General features: G+C 36.6%; 1 protein-coding gene and 1 long non-coding RNA gene across 10 annotated transcripts in view; one reads left to right on the top strand and one right to left on the bottom strand.

The window, feature by feature from the left end:
- Positions 1 to 11: 11 nt before the first annotated feature.
- Positions 12 to 17,990, top strand: LOC112643636 (uncharacterized). 7 transcript variants are annotated; one of them, XR_007410863.1, is made up of 5 exons: positions 23 to 142; positions 612 to 748; positions 12,068 to 12,255; positions 15,135 to 15,278; positions 17,869 to 17,990. It is a non-coding gene; the product is annotated as an uncharacterized LOC112643636 (long non-coding RNA). The 7 variants fall into 7 exon arrangements; XR_003125837.3 differs by having other exon boundaries at positions 12,057 to 12,255; XR_004807964.2 differs by lacking the exon at positions 612 to 748 and adding an exon at positions 952 to 1,098 and having other exon boundaries at positions 44 to 142; positions 12,057 to 12,255.
- ZNF527 (zinc finger protein 527) overlaps positions 15,909 to 18,627 on the bottom strand; it is a 28,254-nt gene continuing 25,535 nt past the window's right edge. For all 3 annotated transcript variants that reach the window (XM_025421590.3, XM_025421592.3, XM_025421593.3), the window contains one exon: positions 15,909 to 18,084. In XM_025421590.3, the coding sequence (XP_025277375.1) occupies positions 16,511 to 18,084 (1,574 nt within the window). In that variant the 3' untranslated portion in view covers positions 15,909 to 16,510. The remainder of the gene's footprint in view (positions 18,085 to 18,627) is intronic.

Below are 18,627 nucleotides of genomic sequence, written 5' to 3'. Positions count from 1 at the left end.
GACGACGCACGGACGCTGCCGCGCGCTTCACAGACCCAATCCGGCCCTGGTGGACTCTGGGAAATGTAGTTTGGGGGAAGGGGAAGATTGGAAACGTACGGCGCGAAGGACCCTGGGGCTCCTAGTTCAGGAGGAGAAGCAGGTGCTCCAAGTGTTCTAACTCGCGCGGGTGGTGGGCAGGGAGAGCCCCAGAGCCAAATCCCTCTGCTTCCGGCTCCAACCTGCCGAGCTAGGGCTGGGACCTCAAACCGGGTCTTTGCACAAGAGAAAGAGGACGACAGGCGGAGAGGGAAGAGATGAGGGGCACCGAAGTCAGAGGTGGAAAGAAACCAGACCCAAAAGGGTGGAAGAGGAACAGATCTATGGACCCCTGCCCACCAGCGCAACCCAGAGGTGCTGTTGTCAGGAAGCCCGGGGGGAGAGGGAGAGGGGGGGGAGGAGCCTCCTCTTGGGAGAGGGGCGCTCTAGTGATTGCCGTTCAAAGGTACTACTAGTAAGCCGAGGAGCCTACGGTTCACATTAATTTTGGAAGCCCCTTGCCTTATAACCTAGCCCAGAGACACGGAGATAACCTTTGAGAGGCTCAGTTTTCCTGGTTCATCTCTGACCAGACAGAGTAGGAAAAAGATCCGTGAGAGCTGCGGAAACAATGAAAAGTGTCTGTCTTGGGAGAGCCAGAACCCCGGTCTCCCAGCTAGAAAAGGAACCGTTAAGGAAACACACTATGCCAGGGCAACCCGTGATGCAGGTACAGTCTTTTATGGGTGCTGGGCTCCTGGGGGGTTGTGAAAGGGGGAATCCTGGAGACTTCCACCACTGAGGTTGACCAAGCTTTACCCCAGGTGTCACCTATGGTAAAGTGTCACCTATAGCAAGGCACCTTCCTATGTCACCTATAGCAAGGCACCTTCCTATGGCCAACACCCACCATATGCCCAATTTTTCTGCAAGAATCCGAAAAAGCTACATACCTGGATGGGTAGGAGAGAAAGGATATCCCCTTTGGTTACACTGAAGAGGAGCTAGCTAGCAAAAAGGACAAGAAATGGTCCAAGTCATGGCAATTCCCAACCTTCATCATGGCACAAACAGAAAATGGTAATATTTGTATGGCACAATGGGGTCATATAAGTTAGGGTGTAGATTAAGCTGATTAATAATAAAGATCCCCAAACACAGTGATCTAAATATCATATATTTATTTCTCCCTCATGTGAGAGTATATATAGGTAGGAGCAGTCCAAGACTGGTGGAATAGCTCTGCTTTCCTGAACAAGCAATTTCCATCTTTGGGGCAAAAGAGGATGTTATAGTTCTCAATATCTCCAACCCTGTAGGTCAGAAAAAGCAAGCACAGAAATAACAATCATCCCCTTTTGTTTACATCTCATTGGTCAAGTAAATTGGACTTGATAAAAATTAATTACTTTGTGCATTAAAGGACATTATCAAGAAAATGAAAAGATAACCTATAGAATGGCAGAAAATCTTTGCAAATTTCGTATACAATACAGTCTAGTATCTAATATATATAAAGAACTCTTTAAGACTCAACAACAAAAAGATAAACAGCCCAGTCAATTTGGGCAAGGACTTGAATAGCCATTTCTCCAAAACAGATAGTCAAATGGCCAACAAATATAGGAAAAGATTCATTAGTCATTAAGGAAATGCAAATCAAAACCACATGAGGTACCACTTCACATCTATTAGGATGGCTTAATTTAAAAAAGGAAAAAACTAAAAATTTTTAAAAAGGAAAGTAAGCATTAGTGAGAGTGTGGAGAAGCTGGAAACCTTACACAGTATTGCTGGGAATCTAAAATGCTTCAGCTACTGTAGAAAACAGTTAGCAATTCCTCAAAAAGTTAAGAACAAAATAACCATATGACTCAATGATTCTCCTAGGCATATGGCCCAAAGAACTGAAAGAGGGACAGGTACATGCATGTTCATAGCAGCACTACTATGCTACTTAAAGTAGCCTAAAGGTGTAACTATCCCAAATCTCCACCAACATATTAACAGATAAACAAAATGTGGTATTTACATACAGGGGAATATTATTCAACCAGAAAAAGGAATGAAGTACAAATAATGCTTACACGAGTGAACCATTATGCTAAAGAAACCAAATACAAAAGATCATATATGGTTCCATCTATATAGAATATCCAAAATAGATAAATCGATAGAGATAGAACGCAGTTTAGTGGTTGACAGGGTATGAGGAGAGAAGAGAACGGGGAGAAACTGCTGAATGGGTAAGGAATTTTACTTTGGAATGATAGAAATGTTTTGGGTCTAGAGAGAAATGGTGGTTGCACAACATTGTAAATGTACTAAATGCTACCAAATGTCCACTTAAAAATGGCTAATTTCATATTATGTGAATTTTGCCTCAGTAAATTATTCTTAAAATGTGAATGTTCTAAACACCCCAATTAAACAGCAGAGAGTTTCAGACTGAATTTTAAAAACAATTTTTAAAAACTATATGCTGCCAATGAAAAACCTAGTAAATAGACACAGTGATGCCTGGTTGGCTTAGTCAGTAGAGCATGTGACTCTTGGTCTTGGGTTGTAAATTCAAGCACCATGTTGGGTGTAGAGCCTACTTGAAAAAAGAAACAAATGGAAAGACACAAATAAGTCTAAAGTAAAAAAGATGGGGAAAGATAATTAGTATTAACTAATTAAAAGAAAGCTAAAGTGGGTATATTAATATCAGACAAAATAGATTTGGGAGCAAAAATATTACCAGAGACAAAGTAGGTTGTTTTATAATGATAAAAGGATCAATTAAAAGTACATAACATCAACAAAAACAAATGAATAAACAAACAAAAAGCAGAATCAGACTCACAAATACAGAGAATTAATGGTTACCAGAGGGGAAGGGGGGAGAGGAAAAATAGGTGAAGGGGAGTGAGAAAGATACAGGCTTCCAGGTTGGAATGAATAAATCACAAGAATAAAAGACACAGCAGGGCAGCCCCGGTAGCCCAGCGGTTTAGTGCCACCTTCAGCCTGGGGTGTGATCCTGGGGACCTGGGATCAAGTGCCATGTCGGGCTCCCTGCATGGAGCCTGCTTCTCCCTCTGCCTGTGTCTCTGCCTCTCTCTCTCTCTCTCTCTGTGTGTGTGTCTATCATGAATAAATAAATTAAAATTTTAAAAATAGACACAGCATAAGCAATATAGTCAATGACACTGCAATGTATGGAGACAGATGGTAGCTACAGTTGTGGTGAATGCAAAAACCTGTTGAATATAATGTATAAACCTGTTGACTCACTATGTTTATACACCCAAAACTAACGTAACATTATATGTCAACAATATCTCCTGGAAAAAAAAATGAAAACAACCAACCAACTAACCAAACACACACATACAACACACACAGAGAAAAAAAAATTTTTTTAAAGAAGTATATTGGGGTGCCTGCCTGGATCAGTCAGTGAAGCATGCAACTCTTGATCTTGGAGTCATGAGTTTAAGCTCCATGTCAGGCCTAGAGCCTACTTTAAAAATTAAAAAAATAAGTGTATTAGAAAGAACTGCCAGATGTTATCAAAATTTTGGTTTCTATTTAGATAATCCTGTAGAGTTTCTCTTTTAATTTCTGTTTACAAGCTCCCTATTATTATGAATCATATTGCTAAGTGTTGACAAATTCCAGATATTGATTGACCTAGGCTTGAATTTTTATAGTAAACCCTATTTGATCATAATAGAGAGGTGATAGATAGATAGATAGATGATAGATAGATAGATAGATAGATAGATAGATAGATAGATAGATGATAGATAGATAGCAATGTAATTAAGAAAGAAAAAACAGTATGTAACAATCCCAAATATTTGCATTTCCTGCAAGAGCTTCAAGACACATAAAGTAAAAACTGCTAGAACTAAAAAAAAGAAATAGACAAATCCACAATTATACCTAGCAATGTCAAAACAATTAGAGATGGTAGACTTGACAAACAAATTAATGCAACAGAATAGGAAATACATGAATGTACCCAAGTACATGTGGTAATTCAGTATATGCTAAAGGTAACATTTCAACTAAGTAGGAAAAGATGGATTATTTGTAAATGGTGCAAGAAATGGAGTATAACATTGGGGCAAAAGTAGATTCTTACGCAAAAAATTTTAATGTAAAAAAATGAAAACAAAAAAATGAAAAAGTAATAGGAGAAATCATCGGGACATTTAAAAATTATCTCAAGATGCAGAGGGCCTTTTTAACATGAATCAAAATTCAGAAGGCTTAAAAGAAAATACTCATAAATTAGATAACATAAAAATCATTTTGCATGGCAAAAGAGAACCCTAAACAAATCAAAAAAAAGTTGTGAAAAAAATTTGTGAATCATAAGGTGATTTCCTTACCATATAAGTAAAAAGTACATCCAATTGAATATTGAGCAAAAGATAGAGTTCACAGAAAAGAAACCCAAAGTCACTCACAATAAGAAAAAAGCAAATTAAAACTACTCTGGGTTATCATTTTCCACCTATCAGATTGATACAGATCCACTAGATTGATAGCTTGACCTCAGTGACTTGAAATTTACACTCAAAAAGTTCAGAAAACAGGGATCCCTGGGTGGCGCAGTGGTTTGGCGCCTGCCTTTGGCCCAGGGCGCGATCCTGGAGACCCGGGATCGAATCCCACATTGGGCTCCCTACGTGGAGCCTGCTTCTCCCTCTGCCTGTGTCTCTACCTCTCTCTCTCTCTCTCTCTGTGACTATCATAAATATATAAAAAAATATTTAAAAAAGAAAAGTTCAGAAAACATACTTTTTTAATATACCTTAACAGTTATAAAAATTGATTATATATGAGGCTATAAAGGAAGCTTCATTCAATTCTAGAGAAGCAATATAAATGTCTGACTATAATGTAATAGCATCAGAAACATATAACAAAAAGCCAAGACTTCTGAGTTAAGGAGAAACACCTAGGACTTGCCTATGGTTTTACCATGGCTTGCTTGTCCTGAATTGCAATTCTCTATTATTCCCAAATAAACCTAGTTTTGCTGTTAAAAAAGAAAAAAAAAAACACACCTAAAGTTACAAGACATGGAAATGAATAACAATGAAACCACTAACTGGCAAAATTGTAGGACACAACTTACATATTAGAGGGAAACATGCAGCTTCGAATATATTTAAGAAAAACAAAAAACTAAATTGTCAACTCAAAATGTAGGGACAGAGCACACTCAAAGAATTAAATTATAAAGAATAAAACACAGAAATCATTACAGAATTAAGAGAGATAAAAGGATAGCAAAATCAAAAGACAGGTTTTAAAGATCAATGATCAATTAGCTATATAAACCTCTGTCAAGGCTGATAAAGTACAAAGATGCAAATAAGAAAATGAGTAAGAAACCAAATGAAGTTAGAATAATAAAAGAATCTTATGAATGACTATTTGCAATTTAACAACCTAGACAAATGAACATATTTCTTTAAATACACCCCACAAAATTAGCATAAGAAACAGAAAATTTTAATAAAACCCAATAAGTTGAAATGGTATAGAAACATATCCTCAAGAAACAATGCCTAAAGCCTAGATGGATTCACAAGTAAATTTTTTTTAAGATTTTATTTACTTATTCATGAGACACACAGAGAGAGAGGCAGAGAGACATAGGAAGGGGGGGCAGAATCCCTGGGTGGCTCAGTGGTTTGGCACCTGAAACTAGAGAGCAGAGAGCCCGATGCCAGACTCGATCCCAGGATCATGCCTGGAGCCAAAGGCAGACGGTCCATTGCTGTGCCACCCAGGCATCCCCACAAGTAAATTTTAACCAAACTTTTATGAATTGATTGATGACAATTTGAGGAGACAAACAAGGTAAGAAAAAAAAAACTTGATAGAGTCCAAATGACTGAGAAGTATATGGAGATATGCTCTAACTCACTAGTAGTCTATAATAACAATACAAACCAAAAAAATCCAAGGAAGATAATATCAGGTGTTTACCAGCACATAGAAAGAGGTTCTGCTGGTGAGAATGTAAACAGATGCAGCCACTCTAGAAAGTAAACTGGTTGTACCTAGTAAAATTGTGCAAAAACACAAGTGCAATATTCCAGGGTAAGGTTTTTTTTTTAAGATTTTATTTATTTATTCATGAGAGAGAGAGAGAGAGGCAGAGACACAGGCAGAGGGAGAAGCAGGCTCCATGCAGGGAGCCCGATGTGGGACTCCAGGACTCCAGGATCACAACCTGGGCTGAATCCAGGCACTAAACTGCTGAGCCACCCAGGCTGCCTTCCAGGGTAAGTTTTCTAATCTAGTTCTGGTCTGCAAGGGGATACATACTAGGATGCTCTTTGTGACAGCCAGGAGTTGTATCCATCATTTCAGACAAAAAAATAAATAATACATAGTAAATATATACTATTAATTACTATGCAAGTGTTAGAAGTGATGAATAACCTTAGGTGACTGCACAGAGGAACAAGATAGATCTAAAAACCATGTAGACTAAATGGATGTCAAAACAAAGCCAGGGTAGCATTACATGTATCAAACAAAATGAACTTTAATACAATGACTAGGGATGCCTGGGTGGCTCAGCGGTTTAGCACCTGCCTTCGTCCCAGGGTGTGATCCTGAGGTCCGAGATCGAGTCCCACATTGAGCTCCCCGTGTGGAGCCTACTTTTCTCTTGCCTTTGTCTCTGCCTATCTCTCTCTGTCTCTCATGAATAAATAAATAAAATCTTTTAAAAATAAAAAAAGACTATATGTAACAAGAGAAAAGGACACTATGTAATCATAAAGGGGACAATCCAACCAGAAGATATAACAATTGTAAATATTTATGCACCTAACATGGGAGCACCCAAATACATAAAATAACAAACATAAGGGAAATAATTGATAGTGTAATACAATAATAGTAGAGGACTTTAACATCCCACTTACACTGAACAGATCATCCAAACAGAAAAATCAAAAAGGAAATAGTGGCTCTGAATGACACATGGGACCCGATGGAGTTAACAGATATATTCAGAACATCTCATCCTAAAACAGCAGAATACACATTCTTTTCTTTTTCTCTTAAAGATTTTATTTATTTGACACAGAGAGAACAGAATCAGGGGAGCAGTAAGCATAGGGATAGGTAGATGCAGGTCTCCCGCTGAGTGGGGAGCCTAACATGGGCCTCAGTCCTATGACTCTGGGATCATGACTGAGCTGAAGGCAGATGCTTAACCAACTGAGCCACCCAGACATCCCTACACATTCTTTTCACATGCACATAGAATATTCTCCAGAATAGATTATATGTTAGGCCACAAAACATTCTCAAAAAATTCAAAAACACTGAAGTCATACCATGTGTCTTTTCTGATCACATTGCTATGAAACTTGAAATCAACCACAAGAAAAAAATGTGGAAATAGCACAAATTCATGGAAGCTAAATAACATACTACTAAACAATAAATGAGTCAACCAAGAAGTCAAAAAATAAATCAAAAATTACATTGCAACAAATGAAAATGAAAATACAATGGTCCAAAACATTTCAGGTTCAGCAAAAGTGGTTCTAAGTTGAAGTTTATAGCAATATAGGTCTACCTCAAGAAGTAAGAAAAATCTCAAACAACCTAATCTTACACTAAAAGACCTAGAAAAGAAAAACAAACCCAACCCTAGCAGAAGAAAGAAAATAAAGATTAAAGCAGAAGTAAATGATATAGAAATTTAAAAAAACAATAGAATAGGGCAGCCTGGGTGGCTCAGCATTTGGCACTGCCTTCAGCCCAGGGTCTGATCCCGGAGACCCAGGATCGAGTCCCACGCTGGGCCCGCTGCATGGAGCCTGCTTCTTCCTCTGCCTGTCTCTCTGCCTCTCTCTCTCTCTCTGTCTCTCTCTCTCTCTCTCTCTCTCTGTCTCTCATGAATAAATAAATAAAATCTTAAAAAAAAAATAGATCAATGAAACCAGGAGCTGGATCTTTGAAAAGATCAACAAAATTGATAAACCTCTAGCCAGACTCATCAAGGGTGGGGGGGAGGAAGGGATGAAAATAAACAAAATCACTAATGAAAGAGGAGAAATAACAACCAACCCTACAGAAAACACAAGCAACTTGTAAGAGAATATTATGAAAAATGATATGCCAACAAATTGGGCAACCTAGAAGAAATGGATAAAGTCCTAGAAACATCTAATGTACCAAAACTGAAGCAGGAAGAAGTTGAAATTTTTTTTAAGATTTTATTTATTTATTCATGAGAGACAGAAAGAGGCAGGGACACATGAAAATGTGAAAATGAAAATCCCACAGTAAACATCATACTCAATGGGGGGGAAATTTAGAGCTTTTCCCCTAAGGACAAGAACAAGACAAGATTATCCTCTCTCACCACTTTTATTCAACATAGTACTAGAAGTCCTAGCCATAGAAATCAGACAACAAAAAGGAATAAAAAGTACCCAAGCTGGTAAGGAAGAAGTCAAACATTCACTATTTGCAGATAACAAGATATTACATATAGAAAACTCTAATAAATGTATCAAAAATAAACTACTAAAACTGATAAATGAATTTAGGAAAGTCACAGAATACAAAATCAATGTATAATTGATTTTGTAATCAATTTCCCAGTAATTTCTGGGGAACCCGGTGGCTCAGTTGGTTGAGCATCTGACTTTTCATTTCAGCTCAGGTAATGATCTCAGGGCCATGAGATCAAACCCTGCACCAGGCTCCACATTCAGCATAGAGTCTGCTTGAGTTTCTCTCCATCTGCCCTTCCCCTACTCATACTCTCTCTCTCAAATATGTAACCTTTTTTAAAAAAAAGAAATCTGTTGCATTTCTATACACTAATAACAAAGCAGCAGCAGGAGAAATTAAGTAAACAATTCCATTTACAATTACACCAAAAATAATAAAATATCTAGAAATAAACTTAACCAAAGAGGTTAAAGACCTGTACTCTGAAAACTATAAAACACTGATGAAAGAAATTCAAGATGACACAAAGAAATGGAAAGATATTCCATGCTCATGGATTGGAAGAACAAATATTGTTAAAATGTCTATACTACCCAAAGCAATCTACAGATTTAACACAATCCCTATCAAAATATTCACATTTTTCACAGAGCTAGAAGAAACAATCCTAAAATGTGTATAGAACCAAAAAAGACCCTGAACAGCCAAAGCAATCCTGAAAAAGAACAAAGCTAGACATACCACAATTCCAGACTCTGAGTTATATTACAAAGCTGTAGTACACCACAGTATGGTACTGTCATAAAAACAGATATATAGATCAACAGAATTGAATAGAAAACCCAGAAATAAACCCACAATTATATGGTCAATCTTCAACAATGGAGGCAAGAATATGCAATGGGGAAAGGTCTCTGCAACAAATGGTGTTAGGAAAACTGGACAGCTAATAGAAAAGAATGAAAATGGACCACCTTCTTACACCATACACAAAAATAAAACTCAAAATGGATTAAAGACCTAAATGCAAGACTTGAAACTGAAACAATAAAAATCCTATAAGAGAGCACAAGCAGCAATTTCCCTGACATCAGCCATAGCATGTTTCTAGATGTGTCTCCTGAAGCAAGGGAAATAAAAGCAAAGATAAACTATCGGGACTACATCAAAATAAAAAGCTTCTGCACAGGAAAAAAATCTACAAAACTGAAAAGCAATCAACTGAGTGGGAGAAGATAAGGAAAGCCTGGCTGCCTCAGTTGATAGAGTATGTGACTCTTGATCTCAGGGTTACGAGTTCAAGCCCCACATTGAGCATGGCACTACTTAAAGTTAAAAAACAAACTGGGAGGGATCCCTGGGTGGCGCAGCGGTTTGGCGCCTGCCTTTGGCCCAGGGCGCGATCCTGGAGACCCGGGATCAAATCCCACGTCAGGCTCCCGGTGCATGGGGCCTGCTTCTCCCTCTGGCTGTGTCTCTGCCTCTCTCTCTCTCTCTCTCTCTCTCTCTCTCTCTCTCTCTGTGAGACTATCATAAATAAATAAAAATTAAAAAAAAAAAACAAACTGGGAGAAGATATTTGCAAATGACTATCCAATTAAGGATTAGTATCCAAAATATATAAAGAATTAATACAACTCAACACCCAAAAGACAAATAATATAATTAAAAATGGGCAGAAGACATGAACAGACATTTCTCCAAAGATATGCAGATGGCCAAAAGACACATGAAAAGATATTCAACACTACTCATCACCAGGGAAATGCATATCAAAACACCAATAAGGGACGGTTGGGTGGCTCAGTCGGTTAAGCATCTGCCTTCAGCTGAAGTCATGATCCTGGGACCCTGGGATCAAGCCCTGCTCAGTGGGGAGTCTACTTCTCCCTCTGCCTCTCTCCTCCAGTCATGCTCTCACACTCTCTCTCAAAAAAAATAAAATTTCTAAAAAGATTTTAGAAAACCACAAAAGACCAATGAGGTATCACCTCACACCTGTCAAAATGGCTAAAATAAATAACACAAAAATAAGTGTAGGCAAGGATGTGGAGAAAAAGACGCCTTCATGCACTGTTGGTGGGAACATAAACTGGTACAGCCACTGGGAAAACAATGTGGAGATTCTCCAAAAAATTAAAAATAGAACTATCCTATGATCCAGTAATCACACTACTAGGTATTTACCCCTGAAATACAAAAACACTAATTCAGAGGGATACATGCACCCCTATGATTATTGCAGCACTATTTAAAATAGCCAAAATATGGAACCAGTCCAAGTGTCCATTGATAGATGAATGGATAAAAATGTGGTATTTTGGTATTTAGAATATTATTCAGCCATAAAATTAGTGAAATATTGCCATTTGCAAAAACACGAACAGAGCTAGGGAGTATAATGCTAACCGAAGTAAGTCAATCAGAGAGATAAATACTATATGGTTTCACTCCTAAGTAGAAATTAAGAAACAGAACAAATGAGCCAAGGAAAAAGAGAGAGAGACAAACCAAGAGCCAGACTCTTAACTATATAGAAGAAACTGATGATTACCAGAGGGGAGGTGGGGGATGGAAAATGGGTGAAATAGGTGATGGGTATTAAAGAGTATATTTAATCATGATGAGCACTGAGTAATGTATAGCATTGTTGAATCACTGCATTGAGCATCTGAAACTAATTAATACTGCATGTTAACTATACTGGAATTAAAGTGAAAAACCTTAAAACATACACACACGAATAAAAAGTGCTAAGTAGGAAAAATGGCACTTTTATAGCATAATATCACTGATATATATTTCAAACATACAACATATGACTGATTTTATGAGATATATATACATTAAAGGATGCATACCTGTGTGCATGCCTATGGGGAAGAACAGAAATTGGGAATTATTTGGTGAAAAATAAACCAATAAATGAGTGTTGGACTAAACAATGTTGATTACATACTATTAACTGAAGTCCAAAAATATAAATGGAGATTTAAAAAACCAAAAGCCAGGGGTGGCCCGGGTGACTCAGCGGTTTGGCGCTGCCTTCAGCCCAGGGCCTGATCCTGGAGACCCGGGATTGAGTCCCACATCGGGCTTCCTGCATGGAGCCTGCTTCTTCCTCTGCCTGTGTCTCTGCCTCTCTCTCTCTCTCTCTCTCTCTCTCTCTCTCTCTGCCTGTCTCTCATTAATAAATAAATAAAATCTAAATAAATAAAACCAAAAGCCATATCTTCTGATCTCTTTTGTAATAGAAGGCAGAGTCCTAACAGCCTCAAATGTCCAGACAGAGGAAGCTCTGAGACTCTGAAGCTGCAAATTCACAGGGGCTGAATTTACAATTCTGTCTTACATGAGCAGCTGGCTTTCGGGCAGGCAATTCATTTCCTGCTTGATTTCATGATTAAAAAATGCCACATTAGAAGTTATATATATTACATTCTGTTAAGTAATCCTTATGAAAACAAAAAGGCTGGAATTATTACTTCAGCTTTATAGTTTTATAGATAACTAAGCTTGAAAGAAGTATAATCACTTTTCAGTTTCTCCTAAGGGTTGACATCCATATGAAGGTCTAATTCCAACACCTCTACTTGTGCCAATAATCAAAATAACAGATACTTTCACTACTCTTTCTGGAAGACTATGTGATGAATTACCATGCAAATGCTTTTAAGAAAGCTGACAAGGAAGATGAGTCATTTCCATGTCTCTAAAGTATCCTCACCTCATGACTTCAAGGTATCTGCTTTTCTCTACCACATTAAGACATATCATTGTCTCTCTGTCTTGAGCTTTGTGGACAAAGTAGAAAATCTTAGTAGGGTACAGCAAATTAATATGATAATTAAGAACTCAAAATCAATGTGAAATCATAATGAAAAAAGGAAACATTTTTTAAAGGTGTCTCTAAAAGGAGCCCAATCATAATGGCAGCAATTTTGCCCAAAATTCATCCAAAGTCCTAGCACCCAAATATAGTAACTACTAAAAGGGCACAGAACTCTGTGAGAAACTTATTTATATATTACACAAAGCTTAAAGTTTTGTATTGTGTTTGCTCAGAAAGAGAGATATAAAAAACTTTTTAAAAGGAAGAAAATCTGGGGAATGTCTGGATGGCTCAATGGTTGAGCGTCTGCCTTCAGCTCAGGGCATGATCCTGGAGTCCTAGGATCAAGTCCGACATCAGGCTCCCTGCATGGAGCCTGCTTCTCCCTCTGCCTGTGTAGTCTGCCTCTCTCTCTCTCTTTCTCTCTCTCTCTCTCTCTGTGTGTGTGTCTCATGAAAAAATAAAATCTTAAAAAAAAAAAGGAAGAAAATCTTCTGTAGGTAAAAGAACACCTGGAATCATAATACATCTTTAGAAGCTCAGCAGCATTTCCTTCTGACTCATTTACATCAGTTGAGGGAATTTTAAATTATCATTATTTTTCAACTAGCTATTTTTAACTTATTAAAATAGTGTTTCGAAAATCCTGAAACAACTTTGTTTTATAAACAGTAATTAATATATGGTTCTTATTAGTGTGAGCTTAATATATACCTACCAAAGTAAACCACCATGGAGTTGGGCAGTCTTTTTCTTCTTGGGTAACAGGAATGTTAGAAAACAAAAAATACAGTGTAAATGGGAAAATCCAATCTTACTTAGACTCTTTGTTAGGCTAGCAAGATCTTTAACTGAGAGAAATAATTTTTTATTAAGAGGGAAACTTCTATTTCTGGTTTCATATCCCCTTTTTAATACATATGCTCGTTTTTTTTTTCTCCCTAAATTCCTTGCAAGGTAGCTAACTTCATAGCTTTGGGCAAGAAACACTGAGGATTGGTCTGGAACATCCTATATTGCCAGGAAGTAAAGATGCTTACAAAGATCAATGCAGTGATGAAGGGAGCAAAGAGTCAGCCTAAATTGGCCCCCAGTGGCTCATTCTGACAATTTGAGCATCACAAATAATTCCATTATAATTAATTGAAATGTGTTAAGATTGTAAAAAGCCATGAATTCATGAAACTAAAAAGAAAAATGTTAAAATGAAATACACAGAATAAATGATACATGTAAGAATGAACTTAGTTCAAAATGTAATATGTACATGTATGAATTACACACATATGTATATATAAAAATATTTAATATACACATACACACATAGATATGTAACATTCATATACATGGATTACCTTTCCAATAGGCATAAAATGTGTGTGTGTATATACATAGTATAGTTAAATTTCTTACCTTTCCCAGGTCTTTAATCTCTTTAATCAAAAGTCAACTTCAAAAGAGGCTTCCTTCCCTGGCCATACAATCTAAAATATCAATCTTGTCCCCTACCTCTTCCTTCATTTTCTTCTCCTTAGAATTTATTCTCTTACATATTATTTATATATATATATATATATATATATATATATATATATATATGCATATATATTTATTGTTGGTCTTCTTTACTAGAAATTAGCTCTATAAAAAAGCAGTGATTTTTCTGTGTAGTTCACTACTGTATCTCCAATGCCTAGATTAGAACAAAGCTTGGAACACAGTAGGTACTCTATATAAAATTTTTCAATAAAACACACACCACCTGCTTAATTAAGAGTATATAAAAGAAAATTTTTACATATACAAGCAAAAACTGCACAAACTAACATGGCAGAAAGATATGTTTAGCATAATAACCAGATTAAAAAAGGAACCCAACAGTTCCATCACCACTGGCATACCCAATAACCAAGTGCAAAGGGTTTTGCCAGTGTTCTAAATGAATTAGTCCATGTCCTAAAGAGAATTTACTGAACAAACTCAAACCCTCATCTCTTTAGGACAAGAAACCTCTAGATGACCCTAATAACTATAAGATACTATTAAGCATAAGCTTTTAATAATGCTAAAAGATCAAATCACTATACTGCAATAAGACAATAGATTGTATAGTTGCAGATAAATAAAATTTAATACCTTATTGAGGAGAAACACCAGATTGTAAAGTACAAACTCCCATGCTAAAGGCATGTGTAAAAGATTTTACTAACATTACAAGTAAAGTTTAACTGAAAAAAAAGAAAAAGCTAGAGCATGGATCAGTGGCTTGGGTTTATGTCACCTTAGAGGAAGAAATCAGGTGCCATACTTAGAATCAATTAGTGAATAACTCGAACTCGTCACTGGTCTGAGTCATTACTCTTTTTCTTTAGGCCTAGTAAGTTTACTGTAACCTTGGGGAGCTTTCCAAAATAAGTTACTATTCAACTCTTAAAAAGTATTAAAATAAGTATTTCTAGACCTTTAGGAAACATAAGAAAGAATAAAGAAATGAAATGGATTTCCAGCACATAATATTGACTTTTTAGTTAGATGTAATATGTGTGGCAATGTTTTATAATCATTACATTTTTTTCTGCTCAAGGTTTGAAGTATTAAGTCTTACTAAATTTGCAGTTTAAGTTGTTTAAGGGAATCTGTCTTAATATTTAGGAAATTTTTAGATTTGTATTAGATATAAGTATAAATTGACTAATAAAGAAATTATAAGAGTAGTAATTATTTCACTCGATGCACATATATAAATCCTTTGTTCTTTCCTAATTCATTTGTTCTGTTGTTTTTATAGGTGCTTTCCAGTCAATGTCCAAGATTGTAACAGTTCTAACTACTCAAGGTGGCCCAATTACCATATCATCAGTTTCCCTTTCTACATTCACTCAGATAAAATAGGATTATACTGCTCTATACACTCATACTCCTTTGAAGAATGGTAATAACTTATAACCTAAAAATTTTAGGCTCTAACTCTCTTACTTCTACAATGAATAGAAAATATGCCATCCTTTCTATCTGCTAGTAATGTCTTTGTCTGAATCTCTAGTTCCAAAGAAGTTACCCATAAACTTCTTAAGCCAAGTTTACAATCTACCCACAAAAGAAGACCTCATTTACAATTCTATTTCATTCTATTATCCAGTATATTTAAACCCATACTGAAAACAGAAAATCAAATAATTCCTTTAAGATGAAGAACCATTCATTAATGTGACAGATCCATTATACTCTTAGCTTGCCACTCTTTCTTTAAAGGCCTATGGTGAGTCACCACTACAAATGATTTTAATTCCTTATGGGAAAGCTTGTTAAGGAGTTTTACTAGGTGAATTTTTAAAAATTTATCCTTATTATGAGTCTAATAAATACCAAATTAATTTTTATCAACAAATAAAATGTAGTAATTCTCTCAGCTTTATGAAGTCTGTATATTCAACTTCCATATACTTGTTTTAGCAAAAGGTTTCTCAGGATAATTGTGCCATATAAAAGATTACGGCTTTCTTATATAGCGAATATAGGGGTGTATGAATCAGGACTGTAATTCCATGAGGCAAAAATCCAATTCAAATTAAGCAAACAAAATTTATTGGATCACAAAAATTAAAAAGTAAAAGATGGTATAGACTTCAGGCTTGATTGAATTCAGAAGATCAAACAATGTCATCAGATTTCTATATCTTATTTGCATTTTCCTCTGTGTTAGACTGATCTTGGGAAGGCTTTCCTTATGTGGTGGCAAAAAGCTACTGGTGAGTTTTTAACCTTGAAAAATCCTTTAAATCCTTGAAACTTGCAATTCCAGGAAAAAAAGATCTTCTCTTACTATCCATAACAATACCCCCTTAGAGTTCTAGTTGTCCAAATAGGGCCATTTGCCAATCCCTTATTAACCAGATTGTGGCCAGGCTATGACCAATCCACTGCTCTCCCTGATTAATAGTGTCATCAGAATGATATGTAAGATAAGTTTCAAATGGGGCATAGAACAGATCCAAAAGTAACTGATGTCTACTATTCAGGCTATTTCAAATAAAGGGTGCTCATAAACTGAAGGCTTTTCCTTATTTACTACATTCATAGAATCATTAACCAAAGAATTCACTGATATATATTTAATAAGGACTGAGTGGTGACTAATTGTTTTCTTTCTTATAGTTGTTATAATCAGAGAGTTTCTCTATTATGAATTTTCTGATGTCGTCTTAGGGCTGAGGCACAGCTAAAATTATTTCCACATTCATTACAGTTATAGGGTTTGTCTCCAGCATGAATTCTCTGGTGTAGCCTAAGGGACAAGATCTGATGGAAAGCCTTCCCACATTCATTACATTCATAGGGTTTCTCTCCAGTATGAATTCTCTGGTGTTGATTAAGGTATGAGCCACAACTGAAGGCCTTCCCACATTTGTTACATTCATAGGGTTTCTCTCCTGCATGACTTCTCTTATGATGAATTAGAACTAAAGCATCACCGAAGGCTTTCCCACATTTACTGCATTCAAAGGGTCTCTCTCCAGTATGTATTCTGTGATGTCGATTAAGTTGTGAGTCAGTCCTAAAAAACTTCCCACATTTGATGCATTCATAAGGCTTTTCACCTGTATGAATTCTCTGATGTTGATTTAGGTGTGAGCGATAGCCAAAAGTCTTCCCACATTCATTACATTTAAAGGGTTTCTCTCCTGTATGAATCCTTTGATGCAGAGTAAGGGCAATGCGTCTGCTGAAGGCTTTTCCACATTGATTACATTCATAGGGTTTTTCTCCAGTGTGAATTCTCTGATGTTGATTGAGGTGTGCACTCTGTCTGAAGGCTTTGTTACATTCTTTACATTCATATGGTTTCTCTCCTGTGTGAATTCTCTGATGTTCAACAAGGAAGGCATAACGGCTAAAGGCCTTCCCACATTCACTGCATGCAAAGGGTTTCTCTCCAGTGTGGATTCTCTGATGTTGAGCAAGGTGCGCACTCTGTCTGAAGGCTTTATTACATTCCTTACATTCATATGGTTTCTCTCCAATATGAGTTCTTTGATGTTCACTGAGAAAGCAGTCATGGCTAAAGGCCTTTCCACAGTCATTGCATGCATATGGTTTCTCTCCACTGTGAATTGTCTGAGGTTGAGTAAAGAATGAGTAACAGCTAAAGGCATCATCACATTCACTGAGTCTGTGCGGAAATTTTCCAAAATGAGTTGTTTGATGTTGAGTAAGTAATGAGTGGAAACTTAAGAGATTTGAAAAATCATTACTTTCGTAAGACTTCTCCCCAGGAGGAATTCCAGTATCTTTACTAAGGTATGTATTCTGGTTGAATTCTTCACATTCATTATCTATCAAACATTCCTTCTCAGCAGATAATCTTTTATGCTCAATTAGCATGGAATTGGGAGGAAACACTTTATCATAAATATCAAATTTATGTAATTGCTCTACTGTGGGAACTCTCTCTTGTGTTGAAAGTACTGATTTCAACAGAACACTTCTCTCAGAATTATTATATTTATTGTCTCTTTTCACAGTAGAGATTTCCTTAAGAGCTGTCACTTGCCTGAAATGCCTCTCCTGATTTCGTTGATGCTGCTCAAATTCACCCTCATATTTCCAAGCTTCTCTGAAACTGGAATATTCAAGGTCAATACTTGTAAGTCTTTCCATTACCATCCCCTGGGATATTTCCTCTTCATCAATGTACCATTTTGGAGATAATTCCTTGATTTCATACCAAGACTCCCAGTCTGAAAAATATCAAGAAAGCAAATGTGTCCTTTTTTCCTTTGTAAGGAAAAAACTGTTATATTAGAAACTATATGGTTTAATTGGGGAAAGGAGGGGAGAAAGTATATGGTTTTGACACCTTTCAAATATGGCCAAGTACATATGAAAAAAATACAAAGAAAGAACAAAGAATGATAGGAGCTGATAAAGGAAGACATATGTGTTGGTGATGGGGAGGGGGTGATAGGGGAAATATAAGGCATGAAGCACATTTATAGATAGGTAAAATATAGGGTGGGTATCAAGATGCTGTCAAAGCTAAATGCTGGGAAGATAAGGAATTAAGAACAAATGACCAGATCATAATCACAGTTTCCCTGCCTCTAGTCTTTATTTTTTTTATTTTTATTATAAACAATTTTTAAAATTTGTTTCTTATTTTTATCTTATGATAGTCACACAGAGAGAGAGAGAGGCCGAGACACAGGCAGAGGGAGAAGCAGGCTCCATGCACTGGGAGCCCGACGTGGGATTCGATCCCGGGTCTCCAGGATCGCGCCCTG

Source organism: Canis lupus, chromosome 1 (genome assembly GCF_003254725.2).
Source record: "Canis lupus dingo isolate Sandy chromosome 1, ASM325472v2, whole genome shotgun sequence".
NCBI classification, from domain to species: Eukaryota; Metazoa; Chordata; class Mammalia; order Carnivora; family Canidae; genus Canis; species Canis lupus.
This window is presented reverse-complemented; position numbering and strand designations above follow the sequence as displayed.